The sequence below is a fragment of the Nannobrachium achirus genome (genome assembly GCF_963921795.1).
Source record: "Nannobrachium achirus genome assembly, chromosome: 8".
In the NCBI taxonomy this organism is placed as follows: domain Eukaryota; kingdom Metazoa; phylum Chordata; class Actinopteri; order Myctophiformes; family Myctophidae; genus Nannobrachium; species Nannobrachium achirus.
The window spans coordinates 41,875,768-41,893,942 of NC_137817.1; the positions used below are offsets into that span (position 1 = coordinate 41,875,768).

The 18,175-nt window shown below is 44.6% G+C and overlaps 1 protein-coding gene across 1 annotated transcript in view; it reads right to left on the reverse strand.

Moving 5' to 3' along the window:
* Positions 1-18,175, reverse strand: part of dscaml1 (Down syndrome cell adhesion molecule like 1) — a gene marked incomplete at both ends in the record, with an annotated part of 137,714 nt that overhangs the window by 44,920 nt on the left and 74,619 nt on the right. Inside the window, 9 exons of the mRNA XM_080731890.1 lie at positions 604-743; positions 5,672-5,827; positions 6,675-6,821; positions 10,212-10,452; positions 11,447-11,517; positions 12,677-12,844; positions 13,851-13,979; positions 14,508-14,604; positions 17,144-17,349. Coding sequence (XP_080588016.1) covers positions 604-743; positions 5,672-5,827; positions 6,675-6,821; positions 10,212-10,452; positions 11,447-11,517; positions 12,677-12,844; positions 13,851-13,979; positions 14,508-14,604; positions 17,144-17,349 — 1,355 coding nt within the window. The remainder of the gene's footprint in view (positions 1-603; positions 744-5,671; positions 5,828-6,674; positions 6,822-10,211; positions 10,453-11,446; positions 11,518-12,676; positions 12,845-13,850; positions 13,980-14,507; positions 14,605-17,143; positions 17,350-18,175) is intronic.

Sequence of the window (18,175 nt, forward strand, 5' to 3'; positions counted from 1 at the left end):
TTGTGAGTTGGTGGATCTGCTATTTTCACTACACCGTATATATAGGCAAAACTTTTCAATTGCCGTAACACTGATTTGAAGTCACATGGCCTCGCCCTGCCTTTGTGAGGGCCTTGTATAGTCGCCTCCCCCCCCAACCCCCCCAAACAGGGACGTGCTGGCCATTGGGAAAAGCGGGACAACTCCCGAACGGCCGGTTCATTCCCGGCCATTAGGAAAAAATTTAACTGTTTGCACAAAAGTAAAAATTAAACTGTTTGCACAAAAGTAGTGAAAACAGCAGATCTACAAGCACACAACGCCTGGCGGTGCGAGGCGTTGTGTGCTTGTAGATTGGCTGTTTTCACTAGTTTATATCATTTTTAAAATGATAAATACGTAACAAACGGTTTTGGACATAAAAGGTTTCCACCCGACAACGATGAAATATAACTCATGTAATTGGCCCACTGGCTTGTCACTTTGTCACAAATCTTTGAGTAGCAGCAGCGCTACAGAGAGAGATCTCTCTCTATAGCGTGCAACTCTTTTTCCCGGGCTGAATCAGGGGCCCAGCACGTCCCTGCCCCCAAACCCCTCCTCAACACCCCTCTGGTAACTCACCGGTTGGCCTGAGCCAGGACTGGAGCAGTAGATGGTGTACTTGCGGATGATTCCATTGGGTTTGTGCGGGGGGAGCCAGGACACCACCACGCTGCTGGCGGAGGAGGGCACAGCTTTGATGCCAGCTGGTGGCCCGGGGTCTGAATCAGAGAGAGAGGAGCAAACAATGAGTGACAGCGTGTAGAGGGATCAGTTAGTGGATGTCACACAATGTGTTATGAACAAAATATCACCCTGTCGAAGGAGACAAGTCTCTTTTCTTAACCCATTTAGGCCTAAGAACCTATGGCCAATTTGAAAATGACCCCCTAAAACGTAAAGAATTTTCTATAAAACGTAATTGTTTTACTCAGCCTCTGTAGCAGCTAGAAACAAAATTCCCAAACTATTTGATAGCTTACAGCTTTCATAGAAAACCTTCAGAAAAAAGAATATATGTTGCTACATACTGTACATGTACTGTACTACACAAAAAAATGTGAGCAGTTCACCCCCAAAATGTTTTTCCCTATTGATTACTCACGCCATGGAGTTCAAAAATATTTTTTTTGTATTTGTCGCATAAGACAATAATTTGATTGTAATAAATGTACGCCATTGATTCCGGATGGGGACCCGCGTGCATTTGGGTCTCCATCCGGAATCAATGGGCCTACAGTCTCCTCAAATTATTGGCTTAGGAATGCGACAAAAACTTCAAGTCTCCCTGGCTTGAGTAATCATTAGAAAAAAAGTCATTTTGGGGGTGAACTACTTCTTTAATACTGGTAATATGATAGTGATAGTGGTACACGAGCATGCAGTGTGTGTGTGTGTGTGTATGTGTGTGCGTGCGTGCGTGCGTGCGTGTGTGCGCGCGCGCGAGTATGTTTGTGCGTGCACACGTGCATGAGTGTGTTATGTTACATGTGTGTCGTGTGTGTGTCCATGGCCTTGCAGCATGTTTGTGTGCAAACTGTGCATGTGCCACGTGTGTGTGTGTGTGTGTGTGTGTGTGTGTGTGTGTGTGTGTGTGTGTGTGTGTGTGTGTGTGTGTGTGGAGGGATTGGAGGGTTTCATAGAAGTGTCACAATCAGCTGTTTGTGTGCAGATTTACTCGTCATAGATTCCCATTAACGAAGCTCAATTGACTCGATGCCCCCAGCAGTGAGGAGAGAGAGGAAGGAGACGGGGTCAAGGGGAGGGCTTGGGGGGAGGGGTTGGGGTGGCCATATGTCAAACAATACAAGCCATATGTGTGTGTTTACATGCTTACGGGGCTGAGGTAGCATCATATCATAACGTCACTGTCGGGTGGAAACCTGGTATGTCCAAAACCGTTTGTTTCGTATTTATCATTTTTTAAATGATTTAAACTAGTGAAAACAGCCGATCTACAAGCACACAACGCCTCGGCGTTGTGTGCTTGTAGATCAGCTGTTTTCACTACTTTTGTGCGACGGCCTTGTATGATGAAGCAGTGCTTTACTTTGCGAAAAAATGTACACATTTGAAACTTGGAGATACAAGGTTTCTGCCCGACAGTGACGATAACGGACCGTGAACGGAAAGGAAAAGGTTAGGGCACCGGCCCTGACCACCACAACCAAAACGTCTCAATTAGATGCAAATACAACCAGTGTAAATGTCACACAGACACACACACGCGCGCGCACATGCACACACGTAGTCACACACGCAGTCACACGTGTATGTAGTCACACACGCAGTCACGCACACATATATTCAGTCACGCACACATATATTCAAAGCCTCCATGCAGCTTCGGGTCCCCAAGAGAGTGAGAGGCCTTGGAAAGGACATGAAAGAACTTAAAAAGTATATGAGTTTCTGTCTCTCTTTATCCTCTCTCTCGGTTCATGTGTGTGTGCGTGCGTGCGTGTGTGTGTGTGGGCGTGTGTTCGCCCTGAGTCTGTAGGCTACTTCGTTGCATGACTGTGTCGTACGTCGGAAATGACCACACTTTCAGTTGAAAACACGTTGTTTTTTGTTTTTGTTTTTTTTTGTGTCGTGCAACGCGGTCGTCCGGCCGAATGTAAATGTGCTCTGGGTCCGTGTGTCTGTCTGAATCACAGACAGACGGAGGGAGAAAGCCCAGAGAAGCTGACATATTACTGAGGATGCTCCCTTTGCACCAAGTCCTCAGCATTCACTGTTGCATGTACACTATCATGGGGACAGGACTGAGAGAGAGAGAGAGAGAAAGAGAGAGAGAGAGAGAGAGAGAGAGAGAGAGAGAGAGAGAGAGAGAGAGAGAGAGAGAGGGGATTCTTTTGGACGTACATGTGGAGAGAGAGAGAGAGCCTCTGGACATTCTGTCAACACACATCAGAGAATGGAAAGAGAGAAACACTTAGCTTGCCTGACCAACATACACATTCATGCACACACGCACGCACGCACAGCACACGCACACGCACACGCACACACACACACACACACACACACACACACACACACACACACACACACACACACACACACACACACACACACTTGAGTGTTTCCAATATCCAATACTTGTACTTCTATACTCCACTACAGCTCAGATCCAAATATTGTACTTTTACTCCACTATAATCATTTGAAAACTTTATAGTTAGTTAATTTCCAGATATAAATGATTATATTATAAAACATACAATAATCCACTTTAGCCCTATTTTAACCTAGGGTATTTGAAAAAAAATCTACAAGCTCACAAAGTGTCACATCTACTTTCAAACATTTTTTTGTACTTTTACTTTTGGTACTTTAACTACATTTTGATGCCAACACTTTCGTACTTTTACTCAAGTATATTTTGAATTCCTGACTTTTACTTGTAACAGAGTATTTCTATATAGTATTGATACTTTTACATAAGTAAAACATGTGAGTATCTTTTCCACCACTGACACACACACACACACACACACACACACACACACACACACACACACACACACACACACACACACACACACACACACACACACACACACACACACACACACGCGCGCGCCAAAGACGCATATCAGAAGCCATGACAGTGTTATAGAAAGAGATTATATATATAGATATCTAGTCTGAAATTACCCTTTTGAAATTCCACTCTATTCACTCCTTTTTCCCCCTCGTTCTTCTTCCTCCCCGCCCGGCCCCAGGGAGAGGAGAGGCCAGGCGGATGTGGATGTAATCCACAGCCCGCCAGTGTAAGCACAAAATTAATTCTCTCTAATCCACAAAGAATTAATCCCTCTCCTTGTGCGGTGTTCTGAGCTGGGGGCGCTCAAACACACACACACACACACACACACACACACACACACACACACACACACACACACACACACACACACACACACACACACACACACACACACACACACACACAGGTTTCTTAATTCTCATTAGCCGTGTTAATGGCACATCAGAGCACAAAGAGGCTTTAATGAGCAACATCAGCTTTCCAAGACCCTGTCTAGTTCCACACACTGTGGTCCTGAGTCCTGACAAACCGTCTAAACCAGTCTGGAGACCCTGCCTAGTCCCTCAGGCTTCTGTCTCCCACATTGTACGCCGCATCCTGTCTGAAAGTGTAAAAATGTACATGTTGGGTCCTACATTGTGTCCTGGCAAACCATCTATTTCAAACATTTTTATCCCATGATTTTGTAACCCATTTTTTCACAACGCGGCGCGTAGATCGTCTGTTTTCACTAGTTTGGGTCCTATAGTCAAACGTCTAATATCCTGGGAGGCAAACAAATGTATTCCTGATTACCACACAGCCTCTATACCCATTTAGCTACGATTCTGATTCTCTGGTTGCCCCTAGGTGCCAAAGTTCCAAATCGTCACCTTCTTAAACTAATGGCCTATGTCATTTTTGAAAACTGATCCAACAAACAAAACTATATGATCTATAACTATTAATTTAGCGAATGTCTTTCCGTCTGACCATCTGCATGCTGACATCACTGATACTACACATGCAGTTTTGCAGCCATGGTAACATACTCTGACGTCATAGTACTGACAGACTGGCCTGGACACGGAACACCATGTATGGGCAATGGGCATAAAGACCTGCCCAATGGGCACTCCAACATTACTTCTGAGACTCCTACATTCAATCCCTCAGATACTGTGCACACCCCTGTGCACACCCCCCCGGGCACAAGTTTCTTATAATTTCACCCAAAACAATTTACGACTATTAACCCTTTTAGTGCCTATCCCGAACTAGTTCGGGATATTCGGGATCAAAAACAATTTTTTATTTGCTATTTTACTTACCCCGAGCTGCTTGGAGCAACGTGGGTGGTCCCGGCTCGCCCAGCGCTCACCAACGAGAGACGCTAGATGCTCCGACGATTTATTCCATTGAAAATGGTTTAAAATAAAGTTTAGACCCCCCCCAATGTTCACCAAATGTTCATTGTAGGCGGCGCGACGTATTCCAGGGTGCCTATCCCGAACATGTCCGGGATATTTAATAAAATGAATTATTTTATCGGAGGCCTCAACGAAGCCCCGGTCTAGACGTCCATCCTTGGCCGGGACTTAGACTCGGCCATCCACGGGCCGTATTCGCGCTAACGGCCGAATCGCGCCGCCCACTCCAATAATAAATCACATCTTTAGACAGGATTTTCTCCGGATTGTGTCCCCAGACCCAAAGAGAAAGTTTTTTGCGGCTGAAATAGCTTTAGATCGGGCTTCTAAATGGGTTAGCATTTTGGCTACGTGTCAGCTAGCTTCCTCCTCTGGACACCCATAGGATTGACCGGAGTGAAAACACAAGCCAGTTGGGAGAGGGTCGACAAAAGCTATAAAGAAGGTCAATGGAGAAATTTCTGGCACTCTAGCACCCCTTGTGGCCGGATGGCACTGTATGAGTTAATATAAAAAGTGAAATATAGGAGCGGTTTGCACCGCTCAAAAATAACACTGTCAGTTATGAAACATAAGAGGATTGTGGTGCAAACGAACACTCAAGATTTCACAGGATCAGCTCATAATTTCTTGATTTTGTTTGTGTGGAAAGAAGAAGTACAGTAAAAGAAAAAAGTCATGGACTCACAGTCTTCTCGGGTCTGGATGTAGAGCACGTTGCTGCGGACTCCGTCCCCAGCCTGGGTGTAGGCCAGCACCTGGATGCTGTAGTTAGTGAACTTCTCCAGGCCTTTCATCTCCACCTGCTCCTTGATGGTGGTGATGTTCTGCATCTCTCCCCACTCTGACATAGGGAAATGCAGACAATGTTAGTGAGCCACGGACATTTCCAATAAGGGCCATTTTGGTGAAAATATCAAAAATAGCAGACTTCTAAGCTCACAAAGTGTCGCGCTGCGACACGTTGTGAGCTTGGAAGTCGGGTATTTTCGGTGCTTGATACCACACTGAACTAAGCATAAATCAAGTCAATACCGGAGATGTGGCGTAACGGCATGGATTTCTACACAGAGAGGGCAATTCTTTCAACATAAGCTGCAGTTCAGGAGAGTTTGGAAAATGCTTCCTTCTGATTTGGCATGGAAAGAGGGCATTTGTATTTCTTTCACCATAGTAAAAACTACATTCATGGTCTGGAAAGGGCACTTTTTACAGACGGATAAAAGGGCAGGGGCTCAAGCCCCCTTTGATGTGTGCATGTGCCTGCTATGACATGTGGACAAGTGGACACACAGCCTGTTATTTCATTCCCAAGAGGAGATTGTTGTGCACATCTAGTTCCTGTATTTAGGCAGTGGTGGAAAAAGTACTCCAATTTTTTACTTATGTAAAAGTATCAATACTGCAGAGTAGAAATATATATAAGTCCGGAATTCAAAAAGATATAAAAGTGTTGACATCAAAATGTACCTAAAGTACCAAAAGTAAAGGTACTCATTAGGCAGTTAGGGTTAGGGTTAGGGTTAGCAGATAGCAGATCTACAAGCTCACAATGTGTTGTGATGCAATGCATTGTGAGCTTGTAGATCGCTATTTTCAAATGGTTGAAATGTATATAGGGCTGAAGTGGTTAATGTATGTATTGTAATAAAAATTAAAATCTACAAAGTAACACACACACACACACACACCTCCATCGGGAAAGACAGCCCAAAAGACAACCCGGTATCCCTTCAGTACGCCATGCAGCGTCATCCTGGGTGGTTCGGCCCAGGTGATCACTGCCTCATCTGATGTCACAGAGATGGCCCGCACATTCTGGGGCGGCTGGCTTGGCACTGTGGAGAGAGAGAAGGTTCAGGTTAGTCATTTGAATTGAAACCTACCTAAGCTGTCTTCCCTTGCATGTTCAGTTCTTAAACATGGTCAATAGCAGGACATAATGAACAGATATCCCACAGAAGATGTATAGAGATTCACTGTTTGTAGAACATGTGGATTTGCTTCGGTGCAATGCAAAGACTATATACTGCACTTCCCCGACCCTATGCCTGCGTGCCTTGCCTAAATAATTAGGGGGGCAGGGGAGTGCATCTCTGGAAACCTAAATCACATTTCCATATCAAACCTAGAGTTATAAAACAAGGCTAGTGATAGATAAAAGCCCACGCTGTTTGTCCAGTCTGATGTATAGAAGCATCTCTCCCTCTCTATACAGGCCTGTCTCTGTTCGCTCCAGGCCAGGTGCCTGTTCACTTGGCCGTAAACCCTGCTCCACCGACCAATGGGCATTGAGCCTGTGAATAACCACACTGTCCGCTGACCAATGGGCTTTTGTGAGGGAAAAAGGAGGGCGAGAGGGTACAGGAAGGGAGGAAGAGAGGGGCTGCTTGAAAGACTGGAGGGCCATGAAAGAGAGGGAGAGTTTTTGGGGCCAACCGCACCAGGGCGTCGCTCTGCAGCTGGTGAAGAGGGAGAGGAGGAAGGAGGAAGGGGGGGGGAGAGAGAGAGAGCGAAGAGGAGTAGAGAATCGAGGGGGGTTCGTGTGAATCATCGTCGCCGTGGCTCCATGCGATGTGGTGTCTAAATATTTCAAAACGGAATGCCTTTCCAGTGCACGCCGTTTTGGCGCTCGTAGCATTATTGCAAAGAGATTCAGGGAGTGATCGAGGTAGACACGTGCTGTACAATACAGAAAGGGAGTTTTAAAGGAATAGTTCACTCCCAAAATGACTTTTTGCAATTGTGTCTCCATCTGGAATCAATCGATTTCATTATAATGAAATTATTGTCTTAGGAATGCTACAAAAAACAAAAAATATTATTGAACATAAATCTCCATGGGGTGAGTAATCGATAGAAAGAAAGTCATTTTGGGGGTGAACTACTCTTTTAAACAATAAAAGAAGGTAGGGTTAAATGTAAATGCTATACATAGCGACAACATTTTGTTTACTAACAGCCGACCGAGGCATATAGAGGTAAACAAAATGGAGGACAGAAATGAGGGAAGGATAAAGGGGCTTAAATGAAAGGGGGGTTTTGGACCAGGGCTGAGGGGAGGGGAATGGGACCGAGGGACAGAGCAGGAGGAGGAGGAGGAGGAGAGGAAGAAAGGGGGAGAGTTGAAAGGAAGGGGAGCAAATGAAGGGCAGGAGAAAAGATGAAAAGAGGGGAGCAGCGAGACAATGCGCTCAGCTGTGGATAATTACAGGAAACTAGCATCAGCGGAGAGAGAGAGAGAAAGAGAGAGAGGGAGAGAGACAAGCTAATTATAATTATTTTTAGTATGCTTGTTGTTATCACTATTATCATAATGGCCGTCAATATCGCTGTCGCCACGGTGATAGCTGCCGGGAAGTGCTGGAGGGCTCCGTGTCTGCTCTGGACCAATGGGGCTTCAGCCAACTGTTCACTGTGCGGATGAGTAAGGGTGTGTGAGCGAGAGTTTGTGTGTGTGTGTGTGTGTGTGTGTGTGTGTGTGTGTGTGTGTGTGTGTGTGTGTGTGTGTGTGTGTGTGTGTGTGTGTGTGTGTGTGTGTGTGTGTGTGTGTGTGTGTGTGTGTGTGTGTGTGCGCGCGCGCGCGTGTGTGTGGTGTTGGGGTTTGGGGGGGGGGGTCTGTTAATACGTGTTTGCACAAGGAGGAAGAGGCGGACCGTGCGGTCAACAGTGTGTGAGAGACGGTGTGTATTTGAAATAATTTGTGTTTGCAAGCGCTATTTACATTCTCACAGATGGAAACACAAAAACACAGAGAGAGAGAGAGAGAGAGAGAGAGAGAGAGAGAGAGAGAGAGAGAGAGAGTCGCGAGTGATGGCGAGGAGGAGAGGAGCACAGATGTAGAGGTCACTCGGAGGCGAGTAAAAATAGAAGACGGAAAATACCAAGGGACAGTTCTAAGAAGCTCTAACATATCGGGGCCTGTCGGGTGGAAACCTTGTATGTCCAAAACCATAACTTCTCAGGAATTTGTGAAAAAATAACCAGTTATTATTTAGTCACACTAGCACTTAATACCTTTCGTTGATTCAATACTTCCATTTTCACTTCTAACATGTTTCAAAATTAGCTGGTCTAAAAGCTCACGACGTGGCGCATTGCGATCCGTGACGGTTGTGAACTTGTACTGTAGATCGGGTATTTTTGCTACTTTTGCAAAGAAGGACATTGATGTGGTGATTTTTTACATTTTTAATATGGAGATACAACGACATAGAGTAGGGTAGGATCATCTCACAGTTCCTCCCACTTATTGAGTTTTTTGATTCTTTTATTTTTAATTGTTGACCAATAATGGATGTTATTATTATTATGAATGTATACCCACTGTGTGTTTCAATGGTCCGTATCACTATCAAATCAAGTAATTGTTTTCCCTAAAGCATTATGTCATACATTGTCAACTTTGCTAACAAGTGATTATGACCTTGAACTTTGATCTGCAGCAGTTTTATTATAATAAACCACATCAAGACAAGAAACATAACTTAACCTGCAAAAAAAAAATAAGAAATCCAATACAATATCCTTTAAGAATAACTCAAGACTTTCACAGAAGCAAGCATCCACCAAGTATGTCCTGTAATTCTAAGAGAAAGGTAGAGAGAAGCTTTATTCTTCCATTATAATTCTTATTTTTAAAGGAAACAAGGAAGGTCATATTAGGAGCTTCCATGATCTGGACAAGGAGGAAGCAGCATCCAAACTGCAATGACTGAAAGTTAAAGCCACAGTTCAGAGACTATCCATATATTTTTACACAATGCAGCATGGTCCTGAAGGTCACTTGACCAAATAGCCCACATTGAACCCGAGACATGAAAAGAGGTTCAATTATGGTTATACGGAAATATCAGCAGTGTTTGAGTGTGTGTGTTTGTGTGTGTGTGTGTGTGTGTGTGTGTGTGTGTGTGTGTGTGTGTGTGTGTGTGTGTGTGTGTGTGTGTGTGTGTGTGTGTGTGTGTGTGTGTGTGTGTGTGTGTGTGTTAAAACCTCTATGATTGGTTAAAGGTACTTGATACCGTCTTTTTTTCACTCTCTATCAAATGTCTTTGCAAAAAAATAGCCGATCGGCTATTTTTTGGCAAATGTTCCACCCCAGGATAATGGATTTTGATTATCGTGATAATATCGTAAATCGTGATTTATTTTGTCACAATAATCGTGATATGACATTTTCATATCGTCCCATCCCTATAGTGTGTGCCCCCGATGCCATCCTCACTCACCGTCCTCCAGTGTGGTGGCGTTGATCTCGGAGCTGGAGGGGCCGGTGCCGGCCCTGTTGAAGGCCTGCACCACCACCCCGTACTGGGCGAACTTCTTCAGGTTGTCCAGAGTGTACACCTCGCTGTCTCCCGTGGCCTTCATCTCCACGATGCTGTACTGGCCGTTGCTGCCCGGACCGTTCTCCCTGTAGCCGATCTGGTAGCCACGGATCACCCCGTTCTGCAGTTCCTGCCTGGGGGCCTGGTGGGGAAGGTATAGAGGCAGTGTTGATTTTTGACAGAAAATCTTTATTTAGTTTGAAGACATAGTCTTTTGAATGAAATGTATTTTTTTTTTTTTTTTTATATATTTTAGTCATCTGAAAAGTTTTAGTTTTAGTCTAGTTTTTAATCTTGTCGACAAAAATGTATTTTGGCAGGCCTTGTTGGTGTCGTAATGCCTGATTTTACACTTGGTTGAATGCTGACAATAGTCGATCTTACAAGCTCACAACATGTGAGCTTGTAGATCGGCTATTTTCAGAGCGCAACATCCGCTACCAAACATAAAATGACTTGTCTTATAGTTCTACTGGATCTCTTCTCCACTAGTCACTCCCTAACATTTTAGTCTATTTTTAATTAAATTAAAAATTGTTGACAGAATTGTCAATATATAAAGTCTCAGTTTTAGCTTAGTAGCTTAGTTTTTATTTAGTTTTCGTCAGTAAAAGAAGTTAGACGATCTTTCGTCATAGCTTTAGTTGATGAAATCAACACTAGGTAGAGGTGTGGTGGGATTTTCAATGCTCGAAATTAATTTCAATGTGTACGTGCCGTTAGTCAGAATCATTCACTCTGCTCCATGCGCTCAGATAACTCAGGAAATGAGGCAAAGTGGCAGGGCCTGCTGGAGAGAGGACAGTAACGCCTGATTTATATTTGGCTGCGCGCTGTGTCGCACACAGAAAATAGACCATTTACAAGCTGAGCTTGTAAATCGTCTATTTCCGAGCGCGCAACTAAAGCGTAAATCACCTTTAAGGACGACAATCTGGCAAGTGCTGGGGAAGACGCAAGGCTGAAATGTTTGTGTGTTTGGTGGATGTTGCTTAAAAAAACTTTGCTCTCCGTATTTTACCTTTAGCTAAAACTGTGGTTCTCAAAGTGAGGTCCAGGGACCCTCGGGGTTCCTTCAGAGGGTTCCATAATGGACCCTTACAGGTCTGTGTTAAATGTTTGCTCAGGTAATCTACCTTCCAGGTGACCCTGATGCTCTGGGAGGTGACCGGCTCTAGGATCACTTCCATGGGAGGTCCGTCGGGCTCTGCAGACAGAGAGAGAGGATGGTGACACAGAGGTGTTGATTACTGTCCAATGAGGACTTTCTGCAGTAGCTTTCATTTAGCTTACCATGTCATGACACTCTACTGTAGGTCTCATCATGGAACCCCTTCTCAAAAGCTACTTCCATTGTTAAAAGTAGACTTTCTGTGCATGTATTTCCATTGGATCAATACCATTTATTACATCTTTGGTTTCATTAACGAAATGCTTCTCTAGACAGAAATTGTGACCAAACACAGCGACTTGAGCCCAACAGTGGTCTCGCGTAGCCAGACTACTTTTCCACAATCTCCAAATGACCTATAGAGCCTGGAACTACACCTCCCTAAATCGGAGTAAGGAAGCTGGCATTTCCGGTCACAAAAATATATTTTAAAATATCTTTACATTTTATTTATTAATTTCCATTTTTGCTAAGCAGCAAACTATACTGTATATGCTTAGATTATTTTAGATTGATATTAGGCTAAATGTGAGCTGCTGTAAAGACAAAACGGAAGCAGGGAGGCTAGCCCAATAGTAAAGAAATTGCAATTTCCCAGAATTGCATCTTTTTAGTTCAAGTATGAACTAACTAAATATTTCGATTCAAAGCATGAATACATTTTTTGAAAGAAGCCCTTTGAGTTAGGAAAAGTGTGAAAATCCTCAAACTTTGAAGGCCATTTTCTCAATTACAGTTTTCGAAAAGAACATCATTATTGGATCTATATGGTATAGTTCCAAAACTGCTCAGATCCCCTACTTTGAAATGGAACATTAAAAAGAAAATAAAACTAGAACTGCACTCTAGTTGAGGTGCCAACTTGCGACTTGTGCACAAGTAGGCCATAAGGCGCTCACCGCTGGCATCACCACTGGCGATGCCAGTGACATATCACCCCTGGCATCATCAGGAATGCTGGTCCCTCATTGGCTGTTAACGATGATGTTGACAGAAATGCTTGTCCCTGATTGGGCTACGGGCTTAAACACACACACATATATACCTACATACATACCTACATACGCAGTTGAACGCAGAACTTGCAGAACTTGCAAGCTCTGCTGGCGCAAGTAATACAAATCAGTGACCATCTGCGTTCAGTCACATTATAACTGTGTTTGACCTTGGTAAACAGGCAGGCCATGTGACTTACGAGCTTCCTCTGTGCTGATTGTCAGTTCCTTGCTGGCTTCGCTCCTTCCGATGGCGTTGTATGAATACATGCGGATGCTGTAGACGGAGGCAGGGTGGAGGTCCACAATGTTGGCCTGGTTGTTGGAGGGGGAGATGTTGCGAGTACCGTGCTTCAACTCCCAGGTGTCTGTGTGTGTGTGTGTGTGTGTGTGTGTGTGTGTGTGTGTGTGTGTGTGTGTGTGTGTGTGTGTGCGAGCGTGTGCGTGTGCGTGTGCGTGTGCGTGTGTGTGTGTGAGAGAAAGAGAGTGTTTGTTTGATGGAAAGACAGAGAGAGAGAGAGGAAGAAACAAAGCAGTTTTTACCACAGAGTCAAATGCTCAGTGATAATTTAACTGAAATCTTGATATTTCTACGTCCCATTAGTCTGACTTGCGGGCCATTCCCACTGGGTCAGATAAACAGATAAAAAAAGATCTTTCTCCATTCAAGTGGATGGTAAGATACAGATAAAAAAATATCTGTCAGATATTTTTTTTTATCCGTAGAAAGATGGAGAAATATCTTTTTTATCTGTTTATCTGGCCCAGTGGGAATGGGGCCTTAAGGGTTAGGGTTAGGTTTAGGCATAGTTTTACTGAGGTTAAGGTAAGGGTGCGAGTTGAGTATGCATTCTACTGACCTACTAGTCTACAGCATTGGTTCTCAAAGTGGGGTCCAGGGACCCCCGGGGGTCCTTGAGGGAGTTCCAGGGGGTCCCCAGCTAAAAGATAGTTAGGAACCAAATGGACCCTTATGGGTCTGTAACTCATAGAGTGTACAAATGGAACCAAACAGACCTGTTACCATTTGGTTCCATTTGTACAATTAACATTGATTTTACAATATAAATTGAGGTCCCAGAGATATAAATGCCATTAAATGGTGGTCCGTAGCCTAATGCATGTCAAACTGGGGGTCCTTGAAATTAAAATAGTTGAAAACCACAGCTATAGAGCTCCCTGGCATATATTTTCAAATGGGGTTCCGCGGGCTAATAAGTTTCAATTTCGGGGTCCTTGACTTGAAACAGTTTGAGAACCACTGGTCTACAGTAGAAGAACCAGTCTACAGTAAACGTACTACAGGATGAGAACCTACATACGGCATACGTAGCCTATATAAGTAGATTAAGTACCAGTGTACAGTGTACGTACCCGTCTTGTTCTTATATTCGATGTCATAGGAGGTGATGATGCTATTGCCGTCAAAGCGCTGTGTCCAGCGTAGGTTCATACTGCGATCTTTCACCTCTCTCACCTCCAGCTCTGGAGGGTCTGGGGGCTCTGGAGGGGGGATTGGGGGAATAGGTGGTGAGCATAGACCAGGGGTCTTCAACAGGGGGTCTGGGACCCCTAGTGGGTCCTCAGAGTTACTAAAGGGGGGCCACCAAATCTTTGCGTGATAGGATCATGTTTTTACATTAACCACTTAAACCCTAGCGTCCCTATTCTGAGTGAAACATTAGCCAAAAATAGCAGATCTACAAGCTTACAATGCCTCACACTGCGAGGCGTTGTAAGCTTGTAGATCAACTATTTTTGGCAAAGAGGTTTGTGGAGGGAAAAGAAGAGTAGAGTATTTTACGGTTCAAGTGGTTAAATGTTAACAGGTAATCTGCAACACAATTTTATACAATATATAGTACTGTGGGGGTCCCGGCTTCATCTCTCTCTCAGCTAAGGGGTCCTTGCCCTGAAAACGTTGCAGACCCCTAGCCTAGACTTTTGCAATGGACAGCACTGTCTGTTAGTTCTGTTGCTCCACAGTGGCTAAGATGTGAGCGAGGTGTCAATGTTTCTGAGCTGTTCTACCTTGCACAGTGAGCTGGATAAGGCCTCTCCCCTCTCCATAGGAGTTGATAGCATGACAAGAAAAGAAGACGGAGTCACCGCGTTCTGCTGGCTTCAGCTGGGGAGAGAGAGAGAGAGAGAGAGAGAGAGAGAGAGAGAGAGGGAGGGAGGGAGGGAGGGAGGGAGGGAGAGGATTTTTATTGTTGTGTTCTTGTATACGCAATGTTATGATTTGTTTTATGTTACATGTATATGTATGCTTTGGCAATGTAGGACATATTTTTATCATGCCAATAAAGCTTTTTTGAAATTGAAAAAAAAAAATGAAATTGAGAGGGAGAAAGTGATTGAAAGATATTGAGAAGGGGAGAAAAACGGAAGAAAAGAAATATATTTTACAAATATTATGACACTGTAAGGCCAGTGCCCTTGAACATCTAGTCCGTTTCTTGTCCATCTTGTCTGAATTTGACGATCTAAGGGCTACTTTTGATTGCCATGGTCACCAGATCCCCCTAGCACATTTGTTTCACTATAAAACATTTTTGGCAGATTTTTACGTCTGCCAAGGGTACAGTTTTGCAGAGTTCTCCTTGTTCTTTTGTGGTTACCTGCTCAATTTGTGGGCCTTACAGTATGGTACCAAACAGGACCTTGGGGGCAGGTTTATTATCACTGACTGCTTACACACTTGAGTAACAACTGATGGTCAAAGGCAACAACAGCCTTCTGAATGAATATTATGTTGTATGTTGTCAGTATTTCGTTAATGTCGGTTTCAAATTTGTAAAGCCCGGCTTCATCATACAAGACTGTCGCAAAATCCATCCATCCATCCATCCATCTTTTTTTTAAGATTTGTTTTTGGGCTTTTTTATGCCTTTATTTGATAGGATAGTAGACTGGCAGGAAATGGGGAGAGAGATGGGGAATGTCATGCGGCAAAGGTCTTCCGGATCGGGAATCGAACCGGCGACGCCAGCAGGCATGATAGCCTATTATGTGGTATGTGCCTTGACCACTAGGCCGGCAGGCGCCCCCATCCATCTATCTTTAACCGCCTACCCGGAATTGGGTTGCAGGGGTAACAGTTCCAACTGAGATTTCCAGAGTTCCCTATAAGTTCCTCCACTCCCTCTGGGGGTATCACGAGGCGTTCCATTCCCATGCCAGTGTGAAGATATAATCCTTCCATCTGGTCTTTGGTCTGCCACGGGGTCTCCTCCCAGTGGGACGTGCATCGAGGATCTTCCTAGGAAGGCGCTTGGGGGGCATCCGTAAAAGATGCCCGAACCACCTAAGCTGACTCCTTTTCAAGTGCAGGAGCAGCCATTCTACTCCAAGTCTCTCTTGGGTGACTGAACTTCTCACCCTATCTCTAAGGGAGATACCAGCCACCCGTCTGAGAAAACTCATTTCGGCCACTTGTACTTGTGGCTGCTTGTAGATCGGCTATTTTCACTACTTTAACACTAATAGTGCCCCCTTAATCTGAAGGTTGCTTGGTGCCTCGGTGCCACGCAGTTTCCTCCATAGGCCGCCGCTATTATTTTGAAGGGCTGGAAGGGGGTTGTTTTTGTTTTTTTGGATTATCACTTGACGGCAACGATTACGTCATCTAGTCACATGACAGTATGGGACAAGAAGAGGAAGATGGCTGCGCCCTGCCTTGTGCCTTGTTTACATTTAGATCTGCTGCAAAATGTCTCAAAATGGCTATTTTGTTTAAATGAAGTTTCTTTATGGGCCTCTCCATTGACTTAACATTGAGGAGCTTCACTTCGCGTGCACGCCCAACGTGCGTTGTAAACAAATCGCCGACATTACCGATGCGGGCGGGACCGGAGCGACATTAAGTAAGTAATAATATCTTTACTGTATATACAGTAAGATTCACAGTCCTCACCGTCAACGGCGCCATGGTATTAACCCTTTCAATGACGGTGAGCGCCGTCTACAGCAGCAGAACAGTTAACTCGTTTTTAAAATAATTATAAAAAAGGAACGGTTTTGGACATACAAGTTCACCACCCAACAGCAACTATTTGTGGAACAAAGTCAGCAAAACGGACAAAACTGTGGGACCATGGAGCAATGAAGTCCAAGCTCTCATCGTCTCAAGGTTGAAATAGAAACAAGTGGGTACATTTAAAAAATATCAGGGCAATCGAAGGGAAAATGGCTACGAGTGTGATTCTGAACAATGTTGTATCTTTTTCTTTCCTTTCTAACGAGACGGTCGTGTAGTGGGCTCCTGTCATCATTTTCGCCGTAACAGTAAGTTGTCCCTGAAGTCATTGGAAAAGAAACCAGTTCTAGAGCCCGTTTGCTCTAGATAAGTTGTTTTGTTTTGTCCCCAACACTTGTGAGTAACATTTAGGACACAATTCATACCTTTTTGTATACTTGTTTACAGTATATTGCAATAATAACGTGTGGTTGTCACAAAATCCCATGGCACACCCGGACAACCATTTGTGAATTCCTTTAGGGGGGTCTAAATTGACACATACAGTTCTGTAACTCTGACAGTGTACAAATGGAACCAAATGAACCCTGACGGGTCCATTTGGTTCCATTTGTACACTGTCAGAGTTAAAGGGGAGACCTTGAAATGTGAAAGTTTGAGAAACACTGCTCCAGACTATAGTATATACCCTGAGTGTGGACAACACTTCGTCTGTCTTCTCGTTGGGGCTGGTGGTGATGGAGTAGCGAGGGTTGCGGTCCGGGTCGATGACCGTGTCGCCCCTCTCCCAGCGGATGATGATGGGCCACTCTCCCCTGGCCGTGCAGTTCAGCTCCTTCACGTGCCCCTTCTTGGCCATGGTGGTGTTGGGGTGGCTGGTGATCATAGCCGGGACTAGAGGGGAGGGAGAAGAGGAGAGGAGGTGAGGTGAGCGGATTATAGGAGGGGAGAGGAGAGGGGTAGAAGGTTGGGTGACAGAATGGAGCAGTGGTGTAAAATAACTAAGTACTTTTACTTAAGCACTGGAATGGAGGGATGAGACTAGGGATGGGACGAAATGAAAATGTAAAGTCACGATTAATGTGACCAAAGACATTTCGATTTACGATATTACCGCGATAATCAAAATAATCCCCAACATCCATTATCCTGGGGCGGAACGTTTGGCAAAAAAATAGCAGATCTACAAGCTCACAACGCAATCCCCACGATACGATTACTGTGAGCGTCTTCGTGAGTGTCTTTTATCAAGATAAAGGATAATAACGATTATCGTTGGACGGCATTGGCTTAGGGGTAGAGAAACCGCCATTAGAACACGGAGGGTTCCCGAAGCGTTCCCAGTTCGATTTCCGGGCTCCCCCAGAGTTGCTGTCGAAGAGTCCTTGAGCAAGACTCTGAACCCCTAGTACCTCCCCGTGAACAGGTTGGTGCCTTGCATGGTTTCCTCCGCCATCGGTGTATGAATGTGTGTGTGAATGGGTGAATGTAATGCTATCTAAATCTACGTAAAGCACCTTAGATAAATGCGCTATACAAATGCACCATTTACCATTATCGTCACATCCCTAGATGAGGCAGAGCAATCAGTGGGGAGGAGCGGCGAGCAGCGGGGGCCAGGGGTGTCAATTGGGTATGGCAGGGGTATGCAGCTGCCATACCCTGGACCCAGGGGGGAGAATAAAAGTTACTTTTAACTATAAATCCATGAATGTCTCTT